Genomic DNA, 22,762 nt, shown 5'->3' on the forward strand with positions numbered 1-22,762 from the left:
AGGGAACATGCTGAACGGCTCCACCAGTCTCCTCAAAGGGCTTTTCATCCCTTGCTGCCCGCCAGCTCTCCATCACAATTCAGCAGTACTGCAGCACTTGCCTGCACCGTGTTTCTCCGTGGAGCAACTGCTGACATGTATCCCAGCTCAAAGATGTTGCAAAAGGAGCTGAGAGCAACACGGCTATGAGACTGTCTTCTAACCCCTGACAGCGTTTGGGCTTTCTGCTGTTAACCTCTCTCATGCTGGGCTGCAGGTGTAGTGCGGAACTGCTACGCAGAAAAGCTGCAGATAATCTGTGAGTAGTATTTCCTAAGGAAAGAGGCAGTGATAGCAAATCCCCAGAGGGACAAACTACTGATGGCTAAGTTCATCTCTCTTCCTTACTTCTCACCAGGCAGTGATGTTTTGCTTTCTGTACCAAAGGGAAGCAATAGAAATGCACACCACCACGGATGCTGAGAGCTCGAGGAACCCAGTGCAGAACGAGGCATGGAGGGTTTTAAACTGCCCCTCTAAGACAGACTGTGGCCTTGAAAGAGAATGAACCAAAAGGCCAGATCTGAAGTCAAACCTCTCTAAGGTCTGTCACTTTACACCTGTTTGTCCAGGGATTTATTTTTGCTGCTGTTCTATCGAGCAGCACAGGGTAAAGCAGTCCTGTGAGAAGCATGAGTCAGGGGTGCTGAAATGATCTATTTACAAGCCACAGCTACCAGCCAGCCAGATTCATTAAGATACAGAGCATGACTCAGTTCCACCTTAAATTCCCAGCAGCTCTCAATCCTTTCAATCCCACCTATGCACATATATTTCAATACAAGCACACACACAGCCAACCTCCCTGGTTGCTGGAAGTAAATATGCACCAACATTTATGCTGTATAAACGTCTGCTGCTGGAGGCATGCCAGCTCTGCACTGAGATATTGCCACAAATAACAGGCTTGGCAACCAGCAAGGGTGGGTCAGAGGATTCCTGAAATCCATGGTTTCAGCAGGACACACCACTGTCATGGCTGTAAGCCACAGTCTACCCATTGTGAAGTCCAGGATAGCAACACATGATGATTTGGTGGGTAGGGTGGTCACTTGCCCCACACAAGATGTGCATGAGAAATCACAGAGCAGAGAGTACCTCTGTGGAAGAGGGGCAGATAAACATGTTCTCAGCTGCTGCATTCAACCAGCATGCTGGATCTGACTTTCCAGAAGTGCCCTGCTTTGAGTTGGTCTGTTTGGTGCTGGGCTCTTCTCACAGGTAAACAGTGATAGAACAAGAGGGAATGGCCTCAAGCTGTGACAGGGGAGGTTTAGGCTGGATATTAGGATTTTTTTTTCCCCAGCAAGAGTGGTCAGGCATTGGAATGAGCTGCCCAGGAAGGTGGTTGAGTCACTGTACAGGGTTAACCCTCCTGGGGGAGGATGATCTTGAATCTGACCCCCAGGTGGTCTTGACCCCTCCACAGGGGTGGGTCTGAACTCTACCAGGTGATGGTTAGTTCACTCCTCCTTGCAGACTAAAGATCCATAAAAGCAGGGCGACTTCTGCTCTCCCTCTGTCTCTCCCTGCCTGCCAGCATCACCATTCCTGTTTCCTGCTGCTCTTTGTTTCACCACATGGCCACCATCACCACGAGGTGGACAAAACTCATTGCCATCAAATCTGGTTCTATATTTACATGTTTTGTATCTTGTTTTTTCCCTTCCCTACACCTTTGTAACTTCCCTGCCTCATGTACCTTTTATTAATTGCTGAACTTTTCTTCTTTTAACTTCCAAATCGCAGTGAGATTATTTATTTGGGGCTGCTTTACCTTTCCTCTCTCTCCATCTAATTCCTTTTCTTTTGGGAAAGAAGGGAGAAGAGGGAAGGGCATTCTATAAATTGTTATTGGTTCTATCAACTATATTTGAGTCTCTGGGAAATGTAAATTAGAACCAAGACAGTCACCAACCCTGGCTGTGTTTATAAGTCATTTGGATCTAGTGCCAGGGGAGATGGTTTAGGGTGCATCTTGTAAGAGTAGGGATATTGGCTGGACTTGGTGATCCTGAGGGTCTCTTCCAACAGGAATGTTTCTGTGATTCTGAGCCTCTCTCATTGCCTTAACTGCACAGACCCAACCACTCTGCTTCACAGCGCTTCGCACCTTCTTTGCTCCTTTCCTTTTCAGCAGGCTAAAACACCTCACGTGAGTTTATGACAGCAGAGGAAACTTGGAAAAGTTCAAGATCCCATTCCACATCAATTCCATCCCTCTGCCCCCGAATCTCACCTTTCTGCCAGCCCTCGTTTAGTCAAGCCTGAAATGACGATAGGATCAAAAGGTTCCTCTGTTCCAGAGATGGTTATTCCCAAGGGCCCACCGTACCGCTTCAGTTCCACTGTGTAGATAATAGCACCAGTTGTCTCCTGCTCATCTGAAAGAGAAGACAGGATGATGAGGTTTTTAATTTAGCCACACAAAAAAAGGTCAGAGGAAAGACTTGCAACATTTAGAAGCAAAAGTCTGAGGTCTTCAGCCACGCTCATACCAAATAAGACCTTCAAGATTCCATTTAAGGTCAGAATAACAAAAATAGACTATAATCAATTGGGAAGTGGTGACCAGACAGGCAGCAGCCCTTATCTTTCCCAGTTTGCACTACCTACTGGGAAATGTCATTACAGTGGACAGTTTGCATCATTTCTGTACCAGAGTTATCTTCATCCTTCCTAATCTTCAATTTGACCAGGTCTTCACACTGCCTTAAAATCTGCACAGCATCCTCCATTGAGCAATTGTCGAGTCGGATGTTATCAATGGCTAGCAGCTTGTCTCCCGGCTCCAAGGTGCCAGTTCTGTGTGGAAAGGAAGAGAAAACTAAAAGCATATTTGTATTTGCCTTTCAGAACCCACAATGCATCCAGTCCTGCAGTGGCAACAAGAGTATTAACTTTTTGCTGTCCTCGATCTTCTCTGGGAGACAAACATGACTGGAGCCTGGGACAATTGCAACTCAAAGAGAGGCAGTTTGAGTAGAGTGTGCATCAACACAGAACAAGGCAGGAAGAATAGATGTACAGCACTGGAAAATGCCTGATGTTTAACTGACATGTACTCTACTTTTTATGGAAGCTCCTGTATGAGCACTCTAGGAAACCAGCACTCCAGCAGCACTAAATTCCTCTGAAAGCCTTCCAGTGAGGTGTTGGGATCAGAGGTTAAGTCAATAAATGCTGAGTTATTTACACAGTTCTCTGCCAGTGCCCACAATTCACTCCACTCTGTTCATCTGAGCAGGAGCTGAGACGTGGCAAACTACCTGCTGAGCCATTGCACCTTGGAGAACATATGAAGCCCTTTACCACATGCTCCTAAATGCTAACCATCCATCTCCTACAGAGTCAGCAGACATCTGAATGGGTGTTCTGACCACACTCTCCATTAGCTCAACTCCTCTTGCATCAATACAGACAGTTTTTCTTGCAAATATTACTGTGGTCTAAGACAAACCTCATGGGCTCAGACAAAATCCAGACCCAAGTACTAGCGTTTGGGTGTTGTTCTACCTCTCATTGCTGGGCTGGACATTTGCAATGGGTTTGGCAGATGGGAAATTCTGTGCTCACCTGTGTGCTACACTCCCCTTCTTGATGTCAGAGATGATCAAAGGCTCCCCAGACTTTCTGCTTGCTGCTGTAAAAGAGACACATAGGTACAAAGAATGGTATTGAGTCTGCTATCTAGGATGGGGATGCTTAATGGGAAGGGGCTGGCACTTGGTGCCATGGTCTAGCCTTGAGCTCTGTGGTAAAGGGTTGGACTTGATGATCTATGAGGTCTCTTCCAACCTTGGTGATACTGTGAGTTATAAGGAAAGGATATTTTTATCCCCTTGGCAAAATGATGCTTTGCACTTGAACTCTGGAAGCCAGACCAGGAAAAATGAGAAGTTAATCCCAAAAGTTTGCTGGTTGCCTTTAGCCCAGGTTAGCTAACTGCCTTCTTCAGTCTCCTTCTCTTCAGGAGGACAGGTGGTGCCTGACAGCAAGAGGTGGGGTTGCCCAAGCCCAGTGCTGTTAAACACCCATTCACCCATACTGCTGACACTAACACTGAATTTGTGTGTTCTTGAGGTAAAGTGGGAAGGGAAATTTTCCAGGTGGCAAAGAATCTGGAGGGGGGGAAAAAAGTAGATAAAACATTGTTTTCTAGCTGGTTCAGATCACCAGGCTACTTCAGCATACAACCAGATAAATCAGGGCTGGTCACAGTGCTGGAGCTGGAAAGAAAGGTTTCCAGTTCTTATCCTCTGCCTGACCTTGATAACTATCTCAGCCCATGAGAGATGTGAGTACACATCTCTGGGAGCATCTGCATTTTCAAATCTGCCTGTAAGACCTGCTGCCCTCTTCAGAAACCCAAGTGACTTATGACTCAAACCTCTCCTGCCCTCTCTGCCATCCACACACTAAACATATGCTAAGAGCATCCTTTTCACCTCCTGTCACTCCCTCCTGTCTTGCTGTGGGAATTGCATTGTCTCACTTAAAGCTGACAGCTTCTCAGCAAAGACTGCGTGGGAAGGAAGAAACTCACAACATCTGAACACATCAGATGCAGGTCAGAGATTAAAATATCTGTGAGGCACGTGGCATCAACCACACAGATCCACCTGCCTTAACAGCAGTTAGAGAACAGCCCAGAAAGTCAGAGAGAAAGGAAGAAGCACTTCCTCTCACCAAGCTCTTTGCTCTAAATTTTTCTGTTGTTTACATTACATGAAAGTTTCAAACAAGTGTTAACCCTTTTAGGATAGCCAGTCCCATACAACTACACCTTCTGGGTTGAACAGAGCAAAAAGACAGCCAACCTCAGTCATAGCAGGGCTGAGTGGAAAAGGTAGGTCAGACAGTAAAGAGCAGGGCCTGAGTGATCTTATCATAGTCACAGCAATGTGACTGCTGAATGACAAGAGATGTTTTCCCCATGCCTGCACAGGATTGTGGGGCCAGGCAGTTTTAGTCTGGACACTCTTGTTCAGCTTGTAACCAGGGGTCAAAAAGATTGACTGAGGGCTTATGCCTAGGTTCAACCTGTCCATGGCATGGACCAGACAGAAGCCAGACTGACACTCAACCAGGCCAAGCCAAGTGGTGGGAGGGAGGGATGGGGTGCAGCAGGTTAAAGAAAAAAATCAATGAAGACATTCCCCCTCTGATTAAGAAAGCCATGAATTAGGGACTAACAACACAGGGGACAGATATGCACCACCCTGTTACTACTATTGCTGTTGTCTTTTTCAGTACAGGAGATGGAGTTGCTGCTGAGAGAGGTATACAATGTGGTGGTGTGAGCAGCAGTGATGACAGACCCTGTTAGCACACCCTGAGCTCTGGGTCAGGCTGGCTTTGCTGCATGTTTAATCACTCCCTAGCCTGGTTCTGTCAAAGTGATCCAGGTTAGCAAAAATACTTTTCATTGCAAGGTTTGTTTACCAGTTGCAAAGCAGAGGCAGAATGACAGAAAGGGGTTAGAGAGGATTTCCACACAGTCCTGGTGGTACAATGGGGATGGTCACCTCTAAAACTGACCCAGGTGCAGCTGGTATGACAAGTCTGGTAACTGCAAACTCTCCAAAGAGCAAAGAATAGGCCAAGAAGGAAAACAAAAAGACAAGTATAGACAACAACATGCCCCAAGCTCTGCAAAAAGAGTGTTTATCTCAGTGTCTGCCTTACAAGCTCTGCAATATGGAGGATCTGGCCCATAGTTGATCTCTAAGCAGAGAGTAAGACTCATTCTTCTTCAGCACCACAATTGCTGTGAGCACTGAACGCAGCACAAGCTTCCTGTAGCAGAAGGAAGAGTGCAAACCAAGAGCTTTGTCCCTTGGAAAACAAGGCAAGTTTTAAGGAAAATTAATTCTGAGGTTAGTTGTGTGCTTTCCAAACAGATTGTCTTGAAATGGAAGAGCCATGGTGCTCAGAGAGCTGCAGCACCTCTGCTATGAGGCTATGAGAGTTGGAGCTCTTCAGCCTGCAGAAAAGAAGGCTTTGAGAAGACCTTGTAGTAGCCTTCCAGTATCTGAAGGAAGCCTACAGAAAGGCTGAGGAGGGACAATTGACAAGGTCTTGTAATGACAGGACAAGGGGTAATGGGTTTAAACTGGCAGAGAGAAGATTTAAACTAGATGTTAGGAAAGGGTTCTTTGCAGTGAGGGTGGTGAGACACTGGCACAGGTTGCCCAGGGAGGCTGTGGCCTGGAGATGTTCAAGGCCAAGTTGGATGGGACCTTGAGCAACCTGCTCTAGTGGGAGGTGTCCCTGCCTATGGCAGAGGGTTGGAACTGGATGGTCTTTAAGGTCCCTTCCAACCTAAACCGTTCTGGAATTCTATGTATGGCTGCACACAGTTGTCCCTACCATCAGATAATCCAAACTTCATGAAATAGTAGCCCTCTGTTTTAAATAATCACTTAGAATAAAATGGAAAAGCCTTCTAAAACCATCACTATTAGATGACACCTACAGATCTTTAGGGTCTCTTACAGAGACTTAATGAATGATCATTCCCTTTCAAGAGGGAACTTGGACTCTTCTGCCAGACAACCAGCAACAGAACAAGGGAGCACAGTCCCAAGTTGTGCCAGAGGAGGCATAGGCTGGATGTTAAGAGGAAGCTGTTGACAGAGAGAGTGATTGGCATTGGAATGGGCTGCCCAGGGAGGTGGTGGAGTCACCGTCCCTGGAGGTGTTGAAGCAAAGCCTGGATGAGGCACTTAGTGCCAAGGTCTGGTTGATTGGACAGGGCTGGGTGCTAGGTTGGACTGGATGATATGGAGGTCTCTTCCAACCTGTTTGATTCTATGATTCTAAGAGGCATAAGATACAAACATAGAGATATCTCAAAGCACAGAGCAGTCACTTGCTGTTCATTCTGAAAACTAGCAGTTACTTCCTCCATCAACTCACTTTTGGCATCCCAATGCCTCAGCAGAGAGCCCAGCTAGGCTTTATGCCCCATCATCTGGGACTAGGCTGCCCTAAATCAACTCTGGTACACACATTTGTTAGCAGTCCTGGGCTGTTCAGGCAGAGTCACAACATGTCTCTGTGTGACAACTGCCTATCTACAGATAAGAGAGCTGCAATTTCATTACAGCCTGGAAAGGGTGTGCTGGTTTGAGGCCAGTTGAAATATTTTATTGCAAAAAAATAGATTATAGGTTGTGAAAAGGAAAAAGTGGTGATGTCTGCTTCACTCTTAGGTTTGCTGAGATGTAGAAAATCAACATAAATATAGATAAGAGAGAGTGCCTGTGTGCCTCTATCTGTCAATCAGTGCCTGTGCTTTTCTCCTTGGGCTTCTTCTGTGTAACTAATCCTTTTGTTCTAATCCCTCTGGCCAATCCACCAAACTCACTCTGCACATAAGGTGTACTCTGGGATAAGGCAGAGGGATAGAAAGAAGGTGGAAGGGCAGCTGGGAGCCCCTCGTGGGGACTCTGGTTTCTGGGAGGGATACTGTGTTTCTGTGTTACATTTAACTTCTATATTTTGCTGACAAAATGGGGTGGGGGAGAAAAAGATTGGATGAGGCACTTGGTGCCATGGTCTAGTTGACTGGATAGGGCTGGGTGCTAGGTTGGACTGGATGATCTTGGAGGTCTCATGCAACCTGGTTGATTCTATGATTTCTGTATATATTGTAAATCCCTGCTAGTATATTGTGCTAAGATGTGAATATAAAGCTTCATTCCTTAACTTCCAGCCAGCTGAGTCTAATCTGGGTGACTTTACAGGAGTGTGGGGGCTAGGGCTGGGTGCTAGGTTGGACTGAATGATCTGGGAGGTCTCTTCCAACCTGGTTGATTCTATGATTCTATTTCTCTTCAAAGGACACTGCCTTGGTAATTCTGTTTGCTGCATGGTTTGGCCGCTCAGCCTTGCCTCCAGGTCTTGTCTTCCTGTCTTTAAAATGACGACAGCAGCAAAGGGAAGTCAAGAGCAGAGATGAACAGAGGCCAAGAGGCAGAGGCTGGAGTGCAGAAAGTCATAAGGGAGTGAAGAGCAGAGATGAACAGAGGCCAAGAGGCAGAGGCTGAAGTGCAGAAAGCCATAAGGGAGTGAAGAGCAGAGATGAAGGGAGGCCAAGAGGCAGAGGCTGGAGTGCAGAAAGCCATAAGGGAGTGAAGAGCAGAGATGAAGGGAGGCCAAGAGGCAGAGGCTGGAGTGCAGTAAGCCATAAGGGAGTGAAGAGCAGAGATGAAGGGAGGCCAAGAGGCAGAGGCTGGAGTGCAGAAAGCCATAAGGGAGTGAAGAGCAGAGATGAAGGGAGGCCAAGAGGCAGAGGCTGGAGTGCAGAAAGCCATAAGGGAGTGAAGAGCAGAGATGAAGGGAGGCCAAGAGGCAGAGGCTGGAGTGCAGAAAGCCATAAGGGAGTGAAGAGCAGAGATGAAGGGAGGCCAAGAGGCAGAGGCTGGAGTGCAGAAAGCCATAAGGGAGTGAAGAGCAGAGATGAAGGGAGGCCAAGAGGCAGAGGCTGGAGTGCAGAAAGCCATAAGGGAGTGAAGAGCAGAGATGAAGGGAGGCCAAGAGGCAGAGGCTGGAGTGCAGAAAGCCACGTTCTCTCTCAGCAGGTGTTCTGCTTGTGGTCCCCATCTGCCAGGGCAAACCACCTCAGGTGAACATAGGCTTAAGATCCATTTGTGTTTTTTTGGCAGGTTTGCCAGTACAAAAGATAGTTTAAATCTGCTCCAGTGGCCCAGAGAAAGCTCCATAAATCAACAGTTGGTGAAGGCAGAAGCGTGGGGTAGGGGAGAAACTCGAAGCAAAAACACTGCTTGGTGGTGGTGGTGGTGACAGGGCAGTGATAAAAAGGTGAATTGATCAATACTGTTATTTACTTTTTATAAATTGCTTTCAGTCTCTCACCACCTCTGCTGGGATTCTGGCTGGCTTGGTGTTTACTCTGTGATGGATGACAAGGCCAGGAACACGTGTCCAGCTTGTGTTTTTAATAGAATGCTTAATGACTGGCGCTGGTAAATTACTCTTCTCCGAGGAGCACGAGCACATATCACATGCATCAAACCATTATAAATGCCCTTTGTTTGTGACCAAGCCAAAGCAGCACTCTAAGTGTAATTAAAGAAACTGCAATAATGCCATAAGGATAGACTTGAGAAAGCAAGCATTTACAAACAGTGACAAACACACACAATCGGAAACCAAATAGTCTCAGGCTAGCTAAAGAATGAGAAGAAGAATAAAAGCAAATCAGAGCCAATCACAAAAAACAGCAGTGGGAAAAAAAAAGATCAAATCTTCAAGTGCCCAACTTTTTCCTCTAATAATTCATCAGTGAGGAACTTAGTGCCATGGTCTAGTTGATTGGTTAGGGCTGGGTGATAGGTTGGACTGGATGATCTTGGAGGTCTCTTCCAACCTGGTTGATTCTATGAGTCTATGATTATTAGTGCCTTCAGCAGGATATTTGCCCTATTGCAGATCTATTTCCTTTCCAAACCTTTCAGGTAGCAAAACCAGGACATAATATCCCACCTTGGTATTGGCAGCAGAGTGAATCAGCTGCAAATCTCAACTGAAGGTGCGAAGGGGTAGGATGGCAGTTGCCAGGCACACTGCTGCTCACAGCCACACTCTGCCTGGCTTGGGGCAGGTCCCAGGTTAATCCAGCACTAGCAAAGCTACATTTGCTCAGCTCACTGATCCATCTTCTCACTAGGACAGTGATTACACTGCTTAAGCGACTTAATCGCAGTTATACATCTACTCCAATCCCGGTGCTATCGCCAGCAAACAGATATATACTACCTGCTCCTTATCTGCAGTACTTCACACCAAGGGCACAGGAATTCATTTGTGAAGATATATAAAGGTAATTTGATCAACATGCTATATAAAGCACTAATGCATACCTAAAATGGATGGCAATTTCCATATCTGTTTAAAGTACACTCGTTTGCTCTACCCTGCAGTAGATTTCACAACTTAAAAGATAGTTCAGGCAGACAAAAGAAATTGCAACATGAAAAACCATCCTCTCCACCCCAGGGAAAAAAAACCCAAACTACCAACACACAAAAAGCAATCATTAGTGCAATCAGCTATCATTTTCCACAGGCTAATAACGAATCCATATCTTCTTTTAAGAGGTCAGGTATGGAACAGACAAGAATCTACAACTATTAGCTTCTCATGGTTGGAGATGCTCATTTGTGAGTTACAGAAAACCTACAGAGCCATAACAGTGTCATTAGAACTGAGTGCAGGCAGCGAGAGCACAGCACTTAAGGCATATGCTCTGCTAATGGAGATGAGTGGTGCAAGCTTGCAAAAGCCAAATCTTCACACCTCTGTGTCAAAAACCTCAGTCTGCACAGCTTTGCATCCCCACCACAGAGAGCACCTCAGAGGTTCCTGCACACAAGGGAGCTCCACAGCTCACACAGTGCTTCGAACCGCACAGAGCAGAAACAAGTGAACACTACCCTGAGCAGCTGGATGCCAAACAAATGCAGCTTTCTCTCTCAGACAAAATCTGAGCTGCTCAAGCAGGGACAACATAAGAGGGATTTTGCTGGCTTCTTGTCCCTTTGCTCCTGAAAGAAGTGTGCATGAGGCAGCTTCAGTGTTTTGTTTTGCTAAATTTTCATTTAGCAAATGTAGGAGACTGAAATGAGGCTTGAGGGCACTGAGGTGCCACAGAAATACAAAGTATAGTCAGTGACAGCCTCACCCCTTTGATTTCCTATTCATCCTTTGGGGAATGGAAGAGGAAGTAATGCTGTATGCATGTATTTGCTTCATGTGCCTTGATTTACTGCCTTCCTTTGCCACACTGTGCTTGAGTAGGGCAAAGAAACCCATCTGTGCACACAGATCACAATCAGGGTCTTGCTCAGCCCAAGGCTTCTCATTCTGGAATCATAGAATCAACCAGGTTGGAAGAGACCTCCAAGATCATCCAGTCCAACCTAACACCCAGCCCTGCTCAGTCAACTAGACCATGGCACTAAGTGCCTCATCCTGGCTTTGCTTCAACACCTCCAGGGACAGCGACTCCACCACCTCCCTGGGCAGCCCATTCCAATGCCAATCACTCTCTCTGCCAACAACTTCCTCCTAACATCCAGCCTATACTTCCCCTGGCACAACTTGAGACTGTGTCCCCTTGTTCTGTTGCTGGTTGCCTGGCAGAAGAGGCCACCCCCCACCTGGCTACAGCCTCCCTTCAGGTAGTTGTAGACAGCAGTGAGGTCTTCCCTGAGCCTCCTCTTCTGCAGGCTGCACACCCCCAGCTCCCTCAGCCTCTCCTCACAGGGTTTGTGTTCCAGGCCTTTCACCAGCTTCGTCACCCTAAAACCCTAAGACCTTGGAAAAGACGAAATGCTCTCAGCAAACATCTGCCCCTCACCAGAACCAAGTGAAAAGCCTCTCTGTATGTTCCTCCCAGAACCAGCAGTGTCTGCCCTCCTCATAGAAAAGCCTCCTGGGTTCTCAGCCCTTTTATGAGGCTTCCCAGCAGATTTATAGTTCCTTCTGCAGCCAGTTCCATTACATGAATTCTTCCAACACATCCATCAAGAACCCTGCTCTCCCTCCTGTTACTTAGCTCATCTCCCAATTAGCTCTGAGTGCCACAGCACAGCAAGAACTTGATCACTTTTATTTCTGTAGTGCTCCTCTGATGAGGTCCCAACCCATTCTGTCCGTGTAAGAAGGCAGCAGCAAACCTTCCTAGCCTGAAGCATTAACTCTAGATGAGCCTGCTGAAATTGAGAGGTAAAACTCAATGGAAGCAGCTCCTCTTTCACCTACAGGGTAGCTGGACCACAACTCTTAGGAATGAAGGAATCCTGTGACCACAAGAGCACAGGGTGTCTTCTGCTGACCACTCCATCTTGTTTTACAGAGTAGGGAACAGGAATCCGAGGTGTGAGAGCTGTAAGCCAAGTCCCCTGCTTTACAACTGCAGCTATTTGATTTTTTCCTATCAGAAGCAAAGCTGTAAAAGCTGTCTCTAGACGAACAGAAACATTCCAACCAGCAGAACTGGGAGGAACTGGGCAGAAGGGAGAAGAATTATTTTGCCTTCTTTTTTCTTGTTGCTTGCACCACAGTCCTGCAAGCAGATCGTGTCTCTGCAGAAGATACTCACCCTAAGGCTGCTTTCTTTAGTTCTAAGACCTGAAACCAGCAGAGACACAAAATGATGGTTTAATTTGCTAAGGCTCATGTGGACATTGGCTTATAGAGAATAATACCTGAGAAGAGAATTAGGATTCAAGCAGCATTTCATCTTTGCCAATGCATTTTCTGGATGGATGTGTTTGATGCATTTGTAAACACAACTTTGCCTTTGACTCAGCAAAGGACTGAAATATGCCTTAAGTTTATGCATATGCATTACTTAAACTACCTCCTGCAAACACATTCAACAGTCAGAAAAATTGAATCTATTTTATTGCTAAGAAACTGCTTTGTAGTTGGATAATGGCTCCCCAACTATTTAAAACCCAGGGGTCAGTCTCTTTTGCTTTAGTGGTGATGTCCAAACAATGTGTGAAATCAATTTCCTAAACAAATTTAAACTGAACACTCTTTCAACAGAAAAACACGTTTGAAGTGGAAATGCACATCTGACGCAGATCCCATTCAAGTAAGACTCCACAAATAAAAGCTGATGTGTTTGCCAGCAACTCCCAAGTCACAGAGTCATAGAATTAGTCAGGGTTGGAAGGGAACACAAGGAGGAGCCAGTTCCAACCCCTCTGCCATGGGCAGGGACACCCTACCCTAGATAAGGCTGCCCACAGCCTCATCCAGCCTGGCCTTAAACACCTCCAGCCATGGGGCCTCAACCACCTCCCTCCACAACCCATTCCAGGCTCTCACCACTCTCATGCTCAACAACTTCCTCCTCATGTCCAGCCTGAATCTCCCCACCTCCAGCTTTGCTCCATTCCCCCATGTCCTGTCACTCCCTGACAGCCTCAAAAGTCCCTCCCCAGCTTTTTTGTAGCCTCCTTCAGATCCTGGAAGGCCACAAGAAGGTCACCTGGGAGCCTCCTCTTCTGCAGACTGAACAGCCCCAACTCTTTCAGTCTGTGCTCACAGCAGAGCTGCTGCAGCCCTCTGAGCATCCTCGTGGCCCTTCTCTGGACACTCTCCAGCATCTCCACATCCCTCTTGTAATGGGGGCTCCAGAACTGGATGCAGTACTCCAGGTGGGGTCTCAGCAGAGCAGAGTAGAGGGGGAAAATCACCTCCTGTGACTTGCTGGCCACGCTTCTCCTGATGCAGCCCAGAATCTGGTTGGCTTTCTGGGCTGCAAGTGCACACTGCTGGCTCATGCTGAGCTTCTCGTCCAGCAGCACTCCCAAGTCCCTCTCCTCAGGGCTTCTCTCCAGCTACTCACTGCCCAGCCTGGATTTGTGCTTGGGATTGCCTCAACCCAGATGCAAAACCTTGCATTTTGCTCTCCAGTCCCAGACACAATCTAGGCTTTGAAGCTTATGATCATCCTGGATTGCTACCCAAAACTGCAAATCCATTTCAGTGGCAGGGCAGGAGGCTGGGAGGCCAGCACAGGCTGGGCTGCTGCACTGTGCTCTGCTCCCTGACCAGTGAAATGTCATTGCAGGTACCCTGCTGCTTTTGTAAAGCACTTTGATGTCTTCAGACAGTAATTGCTATCAAGTCAAATGTTAAATACTCCACTGTTATTTCTCAGGGTTATCCTTCTGGCACAAATAGGGGAAGCTGGGAAGAGAGTGAAGAAATAACACAGGGTGCAAAGCCATCCTCCTGCTGATGCTGAAGTCACTCCTGAGAATCACCCCACTTAGACCAGAACACCTTCAATTAACTCACTAAGTAAAGCTGTAAATGCCAAGATGTAATTGCAAATAGCTTATCAATTTTAATGAAGTCTAGGTTTGAAGTGGCCTTAGAGACTCCATTCCCCAGACAGACACAGCTGGGTCCATGCTCCTGGTGCCTTAGATGCAAGACCCCATTACTGAAGTCTCAGAAGCTGCTCAGCTGGGAGGTGGTGACAGCCTCTGGGCATGAGATGATTCAACTCAATTTACCCAATAGTGAAGGAAAGATGAGCAACTGAGACCTGCTCATATGTATAATAAGGGGGAAAAAAGCCCCACAGATCTAAGGCATAACAACACCCAGATTGGCCAGAAATTTGGGATGGATTTGCCTGTATCATTCTCTCACAGCATCCTCTCCAAAGAGGCCACAAGATCTTTAAATGAAAAATATGCTTCAGAAGAGAAGCAAAGAAAATTAATCAAGTGAGCAGAGGAGAGAGAACAGAAAAGCTTTATGTCTTCTTCTGTCAGTGCCCACCAGGTCCCAGCATAGAATCATAGAATCAACCAGGTTGGAAGAGACCTCCAAGAGCATCCACTCCAACCTAGCACCCAGCCCTAGCCAACCAACCAGACCATGGCACTAAGTGCTTCATCCAGGCTTTGCTTGAATACTTCCATGGATGGCAACTCCACCACCTCCCTGGGCAGCCCATTCCAATGCCAATCACTCTCTCTAGCAACAACTTCCTCCTAACATCCAGCCTAGACCTCCCCTAGCACAGCTTGAGAATGTGTCCCCTTGTTCTGTTGTAGGTTGCCTGGCAGATGGACCAACCCCACCTGGCTACAGCCTCCCTTCAGGTAGTTGCAGACAGCAATGAGCTCTGCCCTGAGCCTCCTCTTCTGCAGGCTGCACACTCCCAGCTCCCTCAGCCTCTCCTCACAGGGCTGTGCTCCAGGCCTCTCACCAGCTTTGTTGCCCTTCTCTGGACACCTTCCAGTATTTCAACATCTCTCTTGAATTGAGGAGCCCAGAACTGGACACAGCACTCAAGGTGTGGCCTGACCAGTGCTGAGTCCAGGGGCAGAATAACCTCCCTTGTCCTACTGGCCACAATGCTTCTGATGCAGGCCAGGATGCCATTGGCTCTGCTGCCCACCTGGGCACACTTCTGGCTCATCTTCAGCTACTCAGCTACTCTCTACCAGCACCCCCAGGTCCCTCTCTGCCTGGCTGCTATCCAGCCACTCTGTCCCCAGCCTGTAGCACTGCTTGGGGTTGTTGTGGCCAAAGTGCAGAATCCTGCATGTGGCCTAGTTCAATCTCATCCCATTGGCCTCTGCCCACCCATCCAGCCTGTCAAGGTCCCTCTGCAGGGCTCTCCTACCTTCCAACAGATCCACACCTGCTCCTAGCTTGGTGTCATCCACAAACTTACTGATGATGGACTTAATCCCCTGGTCCAGATCATCAATAAAGATACTGAACAGGACTGGGTCCAGCACTGATCCTTGGGAGACACCACTAGTAACTGGCATGTGAATCTCCTCCTCTGTGGCTGGGGTTAGTCAATGCAACAACTCCCAGTAAGCCCTGCCCAACACTCTCCCATCCCTACAGTTCCTTCCTCCGTCTCCAAGGTCTGCCTTCATCCCTACAATTCATTCCCCCATCACAAAGGTCTGCCACCCTCTTCATCATCCTCCTCCTCTTGGCAGCTTCCTCCTTCTATCCTTCAACCTGCAGGTTCACCTACATTCACTCTCCTTCCTCCACCACCCTCTGCAAGGTTCTCACCAGACCCAGGCATCTCTTTTTTTCCAAAAGGAACACAATACAACTGTAAAGCAAGGAAATAAAACAATACTGTCAATATAAACCACTGCTAGTCTGCAGCACAGGCCAGCTGATCAGCTGGGACACATCCTTTGCCCCAAGCCCTCATGCAGGTGCTTTTCTCTGCAGCCCCTAGCCCATCAAGGCAAAAAACCACACATCTAATTCAGTTTTGGACAGACAAAAAAAAAGCACTGTGAACACTACCAGGAAACCCCACATCATCTTATCTCTCACTTTTGGGCCCCTCTGGTGTGGCAGGGTGGAAAAGCAGAAGTTGTCACAACTGCTAGTGCAAGTCTGAACAATACTTACAGCTGATTGTAATTCCAAGCTCTACACCTCTTTTCTTGGGCAATTTAACGTGGAAAGTACCGCTGCTGGGTATGACAGACTCTATAAAACCACAAAGAGACAAGAGAGAAAACAAGGGAGAAAAGGGGGGGAGGGGGAGGGAAGAAAGAGAGCTTTCAGTTGCATGGATGGTTTCTTTGGAACTAAGAAAAACAAGCCCATAAAACTCAGCTTTATTGGTTCAAACAAGGATTTGGATTCTCATTAAAAATACATGCTCTGAAGTGCTCACATCACACTGAATTTCAAGGCTGAGGCAGCTCTGTCAGTGCAAAAGGAAAAACTTTTCTTTCCTTTTCTTTTAAATACAAAGCTGCACTTTAGATCTATCCAATAGCTCTGGGGGCCTCCTTGCTTCAAGGTTTCAAATTATTATCATTATTATTCATAATAATAGGCAAATATTCCCAAAGTGGATGGCTTCTTCATCTACTCCTTAAGCTTATCTCAGCCAAGTAGTGGCTACAAGGCATTTATAAATGAATCAGAAGGGCTCCTCCACCTCAGTGGATATCAGAGAGCCATGAGAACACGTAAAGGTCCTCACAGGATCTTCTCATTCTCTCCTTAGAGCTCTAGCAGAAAACTCATCATTTGAGTGAATACACTCCCATGGCTCAGCAAAGGCAATGTAAGAGTTCTTCTTTTGGCAACTTACCTGCCACATCAAATTCAATCTCAAGCACCACTTTGTTTGTGAGTGCAGCATCACGCAAAAGCTGATTGGCTTCTTCCATAGTCCCATCCTCAGTCGCAATGCCGTTGATAGAAAGGACTCTGTCTCCTACTTGTAGCAGCCCACATCTGCAGTCCACAATGGGAACAGAGGGGAAAGAAGCAAGGAGGCAGGTAAAAAGAGGAAAGGAGGGGAAAAAAAACAAACCAAACCAAATTCACAACCAGCTCCTGGTTGCTTTTGCCGGGTGAATCTGTTACAAGACACACAGGGTATCACAGTATCACCAAGGCTGGAAGAGACCTCACAGATCATCAAGTCCAACCCTTTACCACAGAGCTCAAGGCTAGACCATGGCACCAAGTGCCACATCCAATCCTGCCTTGAACAGCCCCAGGGACGGCGACTCCACCACCTCCCCGGGCAGCCCATTCCAGTGTCCAATGACTCTCTCAGGGAAGAACTTTCTCCTCACCTCCAGCCTAAATTTCCCCTGGCACAGCCTGAGGCTGTGTCCTCTCGTTCTGGTGCTGGCCACCTGAGAGAAGAGAGCAACCTCCTCCTGGCCACAACCACCCCTCAGGTAGTTGTAGACAGCAATAAGGTCACCCCTGAGCCTCCTCTTCTCCAGGCTAACCAATCCCAGCTCCCTCAGCCTCTCCTCATAGGGCTGTGCTCAAGGCCTCTCCCCAGCCTCATCGCCCTTCTCTGGACACGCTCAAGCATCTCAATGTCCCTCCTAAACTGGGGGGGCCCAGAACTGAACACAGTACTCAAGGTGAGGTCTAACCAGTGCAGAGTACAGGGGCAGAATGACCTCCCTGCTCCTGCTGGCCACACCATTCCTGATGCAGGCCAGGATGCCACTGGCTCTCTTGGCCACCTGGGCACACTGCTGGCTCATGTTCAGGTGGGTATCAATCAGCACCCCCAGATCCCTCTCTGTCTGGCTGCTCTCCAGCCACTCCGACCCCAGCCTGTATCTCTGCATGGGGTTGTTGTGGCCAAAGTGCAGCACCCTGCACTTGGAGCTATTGAAGCCATCCCCTTGGACTCTGCCCATCTGTCCAGGTGGTCAAGGTCCCACTGCAGAGCCCTTCTGCCCTCCAACCCAGCCACATCTGCCCCCAGCTTAGTGTCATCTGCAAACTTGCTGATGACTGACTCCATGCCCTCATCCAGATCATCTATGAAGATGTTAGTGGCAAACCCTGCAGGAGTGGCCCCAAAGAGAAGGTAACTTCTTCTGCAATGCATATCTCATGGCAGATAGACCCTGGAAGGTCACAAGGCAGCAAATCATTATGGCTTGCTTAAATTCACATATGCTCTGCTCTTAAAAAATGGTTTTGGTCACATTTCCTGCAACATCCAGGCGAAAAAAAAAAGAGGTAACCCTCACCTTCCTAAAAGTCAACATCATGGCCAAGAGATGGGAGTGATGAATAAATAGGTTAGGAGAGCACATGCCCTCTCAATGTGCTTGCACCCCCTGCATTCCAAACCAATGGCACCAAAAATTGCACAGATTCCCCTGCTTTAGACATGGCTAACACTAAAGTTCCAATCCAAAGAACTCACTGAAATGCCTCAGCAAATTGGATGATCATTTATGCCTTGTAATTGCATTTCTGGAGGCCAAATGTGCATTGATACAGTTTAACTGCCTCGAAAGACCAATACTATTCTGATGTGGTAACTCGCCAGCGTAACCACAACTGGTCCTTTGGGGCTTTTGCTTTAGACCTGCTTCCTCCAGGAACAGAGATCAGCAGGTCTTTCACTTTGGAAATCAAAGCAGTGAGGACAAGGCTATGGAGATTGGTACATTGCTACTTCATGCTTTGACTCTGGGGACTCCCACTATGTTTACAAGCAAGGTAGTTTCACGCCTGACCCACTAGGTCTCTGCCTTCACAGTTCACACACATGCATACTCCCTTACTTTTAAAACACACTGCTCCACCAGCAGGGCAATCCTCTCACAGCTGATCTGGCTCATGGCTCTACAAAATCAGGAACATGGTGTTCCCTGCAGGCAGTCACTCATCTTCCTTCTCCTCCATCCCATTTCATCAGTTGCTCCTTATAATTGTAGCATAGAATCATAGAATCAACCAGGTTGGAAGAGACCTCCAAGATCATCCAGGCTAACTTAGCACCCAGCCCTAGGCAAACAACTAGACCATGGCACTAAGTGCCTCAGCCAGGCTTTGCTTCAACACCTCCAGGGACAGTGACTCCACCACCTCCCTGGGCAGCCCATTCCAATGCCAATCACTCTCTTTGCCAACAACTTCCTCCTAATATCCAGCCTATACTTCCCCTGGCACAACTTGAGACTGTGTCCTGTTCCTTATAATCACATCCTTTCAGATTTTCCACTCCTCAAATGCTTTACAAGGCTGTCCACTCGAGCAAACCTTGGGAAATCATTCTTCATCCATCATTAACATAGGTTACAGAGTGTTCTCCAAACCAGACTGAGGGTTATGTGAAAAAGTCTAAGGTTTCCCTCAACATTTGGAGTTATTTTAGCACACGGTTTTCCCAGAAGGCATCACTCATCCTGTTTTAAGCCTTCTCCAGAGAATCTTTGTTCCTCTCCTGCTTAGTAATCAAGCACATCCTTTGCCCTCTCCTTTCTAGATGTCAGTTTGCACTGACATTTCACAGCAGACAGCTTGTTTTTCACTATTCCTTCCAGCCACTCTTTGTCACTTGCATCTGATTCAATTGGAAGAGACGATGGTACCACAGCTTCCAGGCACAGGAAGGTACCATCACAGGCAATGGACACAGGCTGTATCATTCACCTCCAAACAACAGGACCTATGTGAAGGGCCAGGTTTATCAAGGAAAAATACATTCAGACAAAGAAAACTGCACAACAGTGTTTGCAGCTGACTCATCATAAGCTGAAATACGAGCAGGTTTGGAGAGAGCCCAGGGAGGTGACTTTACCAAAAAGAAGGTGTTAAACTTGCAGGATATCCATGCTGCTGCCTGAGTTCATGCCATCCATGGAAAAATGATGGCTGCTCTAAGAGGGGCACACTCACAACTGTTTGTTCAAGGAGACTTGGATTAGGACAGATAATGCCACGGTGTATAAATGAATCCAACCTTGTGAATAAATTGCATCGAGTTCAATCACAGTCCTTTCCTGCACTTGTGCCTATGCAGCCACACAGATGCACTTGGAAACAGCAGCTTAGAAGGATGAAGATGGCAAGGATTATAACAGAGATGCCTCCTCCAGCACTGCAAGATCTCTTGCTATGGCCACAACGCACATTTTGCAAAGGAGGAATCAGTATCAGACAGGTATCACTGCTGCTCCAAGGTGACCAGCACCCTTCAAAGAGTCATAGAATCAACCAGGTTGGGAGATACCTCCAAGAGCATCCAGTCCAACCTAGAACGCAGCCCTGTCCAATCAACTAGACCAGGGTACTAAGTGCCTCATCCAGGCTTGGCTTGACCTCCAAGACCATCCAGGCTAACCTAGCACCCAGCCCTAGGCAATCAACTAGGCCATGGCAATAAGTGCCTTATCCAGGCTTGGCTTGAACACCTCCAGGAATGGTGACTCCATCACCTCTCTGGGCAGCCCATTCCAATGCCAATCACTCTCTCTGGCAACAACTTTCTCCTAACATCCAGCCTAGACCTCCCCCAGCACAACTTGTTCTGTTGCTGGTTGCCTGAAAGAAGGGACCAACCACCATCTGGCTACAGCCTCCCAGGGAGGTGGTGGAGTCAACATCCCTCGAGGTGTTGAAGCAAAGCCTGGCTGAGGCACTTAGTGCTGTGGTCTGGTTGATTGGATAGGGCTGGATGCTAGGTTGGACTGGATGATCTTGGAGGTCTCTTCCAACCTGGTTGATTCTGTGATTCTTTTTCTCTCATTGAACATTTCTATTACATACCTTAACTGTTCTAGTTTCAGGCACCTTTGATCTCTTTTAGAATTCTGAAGAGCCATCAACAAAATTTCTGACATGAGAAATACAGTGGGAAATATTGCATGTGCCCTCTTCTTTCCACATCTACTAATTTTTGTATGAGCATCATATGAAGACTGAACATGCTACTGTTGATAACAGCATTGGGAATTCAGTGCTTAGCTTGTGATGTTGTCATCACTCTTTTGACCACAAGAGCTGGGAGATCACAGGATATTTACATGGCATCAAAGCAAACATTTGCCACCTTTCCAGAGCTCCCAGAGTTCCCTTCTCACAAAGCTCAAGGCAGATTTACCTCGGGGTTTTACAGCCAATAGTTCTGTTCGGTCAGAAGTATTTGATTTCTTTTACTATTAGTCTCAGCCAATCACAGTTGCTTAAGCCTCAGACTTGTAGGTTTAGAAATGTCAGTGGAGTGAAGCTGCAACCTTCTGGATCTCTTCACAAGTGCAAGGAGATCTGATGTGTCTTCTTAGCCCTGCAGAATCATTTCAGAGGCATCACTTTCCACCTGTCATGTGGTCTTGTGTTGGGAGCAGAGCCTCGGCAGCAAGGCTCCTGCAGACATCTCCTTGGCTCTGCTGTGGGAGCCTACAGAAACCTTTTGCATGGCTTTCTCAGGAGACTGCATTTGTCTCAGAGATGTGCACTCTTACCATCAGAGTTCACAAAGTGCTTTGAGATTGTGGGAGAGGAAGTGTTTTAAAGTCAGGGGGGAAGAAAAGAGTGCCAGCATGTCCTGGAGTGAAAAGCAGCCCTACGGATGTGTTTGAGTCCATGGTGGGAAGAGATTTGCATTTTGTCATGACTCATTCCTTGGGCTCAAAACCAGCAACTGAGCAGTGGACATGTATTGCTAGGCACAGAGCAGTGCATGTATAACCCCTGGGCAGGATATGAGCTGAAGATCTTACTCAGTATTGTCAACATCTGTGTGGTCACTCCAGTTATGGGGTGAGCAGCAGCAGCTGTGGTCCATGGCCACATTGCTGGCTGCAGAAACTCATCCACTGTGTCTTTACATGGCTCTGAGTTGGTGGGTGCAGGTCAGCATGCACATTGTGTGTGTGAGTACAGCTGTGTGGGTGCATGGTGGCAGGTGGGTCCCAGCCCCCAGAGATCAAAGCTTTGCCCAGCTGCTAAATTTCCCTTCAGCAAACTATTCATATCCAAAAACCAGAAACACAATGATCAAACAACTGTGTCTGAGCAGAGCTAGGAAACATGTAACTCAGCAGGAAGCATTGATTTTGGATACCAGGATGGAGAAGCCATCTCTCACTGCTGTCAATAACAGCTGGGGGAGGAAGGACACAAAAGTGATGTGTTTCAAGGCAGCCAAGAAGAGATGTCAGGCACCTTCCTATTCCACTCTACCTACTGACAACAGGGGCTGAATCACTCTTTCATTTGAAGGCTTCATCTTACACCCAAGAAACAAAACAGGTGGGGAGGGAGGTCTGCTACCAACTATTGGCTGTGAAGTAAGTCACAAGTCAAGCAGATGAGAGCTTTTGCTTCAAACAGTCTGCCACAAGCTAGCAGGAAGCAGATAATGGATGCAAGGGAGTCCAGCCTCCCTAAAAAGAGGGTCATGTTGCCCTTGCCCCTGGTAGCACTCAAACTCACTAGATGCCCAAGAAGCAGCTCCTCCACAGCAAGCCAGATGGACAGAGTGGCTGTGGATCGTGCAACTGCATGTTCAGATCCATACAGGAACATGCAGGACAGACCCAGGATGCTAAGCCTTATTTCTGGCATCCTTGCTCCTCACCCACTCCATGCTTCTCACCCTGTGTTCTGCAAAGAGCAGTAACAGCAGCACAAGGAGGAGTGTAGCTGGGATGAGAGCCTGGCTCTGTAAAGGGGAGAAAAATGGCTCTAATGGCTGCAGTTAGAGCAGAACCTCTCAAGAACAAGGAGTAAGGTATCTCAGAAGGAAGGGGAAAACAAGCCCTGTAGAACAGCAAGAAACAAAAAGTGAAAGGGAAACATGAAACTGCCTTTTCCACCTTGCTGCAAGCTCAGTGAACTTATCACTTCAAGATGGGAAGGGAAGTTGGTATTTTCCTGCCAGCTA

At 47.4% G+C, this 22,762-nt stretch overlaps 1 protein-coding gene across 9 annotated transcripts in view; it reads right to left on the reverse strand.

Moving 5' to 3' along the window:
- The window catches only part of GRIP2 (glutamate receptor interacting protein 2), a 348,398-nt gene that overhangs the window by 25,063 nt on the left and 300,573 nt on the right, over positions 1-22,762 (reverse strand). For 7 of the 9 annotated variants that reach the window (XM_064156872.1, XM_064156865.1, XM_064156873.1 and 4 more), the window contains exons 13-17: positions 16,694-16,839; positions 15,997-16,077; positions 3,616-3,682; positions 2,699-2,844; positions 2,279-2,423 (exon numbers count right to left, since the gene is read on the reverse strand). In XM_064156872.1, coding sequence (XP_064012942.1) covers positions 2,279-2,423; positions 2,699-2,844; positions 3,616-3,682; positions 15,997-16,077; positions 16,694-16,839 — 585 coding nt within the window. The remainder of the gene's footprint in view (positions 1-2,278; positions 2,424-2,698; positions 2,845-3,615; positions 3,683-15,996; positions 16,078-16,693; positions 16,840-22,762) is intronic. The other 2 variants (XM_064156871.1, XM_064156867.1) reach the window with 1 other exon arrangement.

The sequence above is a fragment of the Pogoniulus pusillus genome, chromosome 16, assembly GCF_015220805.1.
Source record: "Pogoniulus pusillus isolate bPogPus1 chromosome 16, bPogPus1.pri, whole genome shotgun sequence".
NCBI lineage: Eukaryota > Metazoa > Chordata > Aves > Piciformes > Lybiidae > Pogoniulus > Pogoniulus pusillus.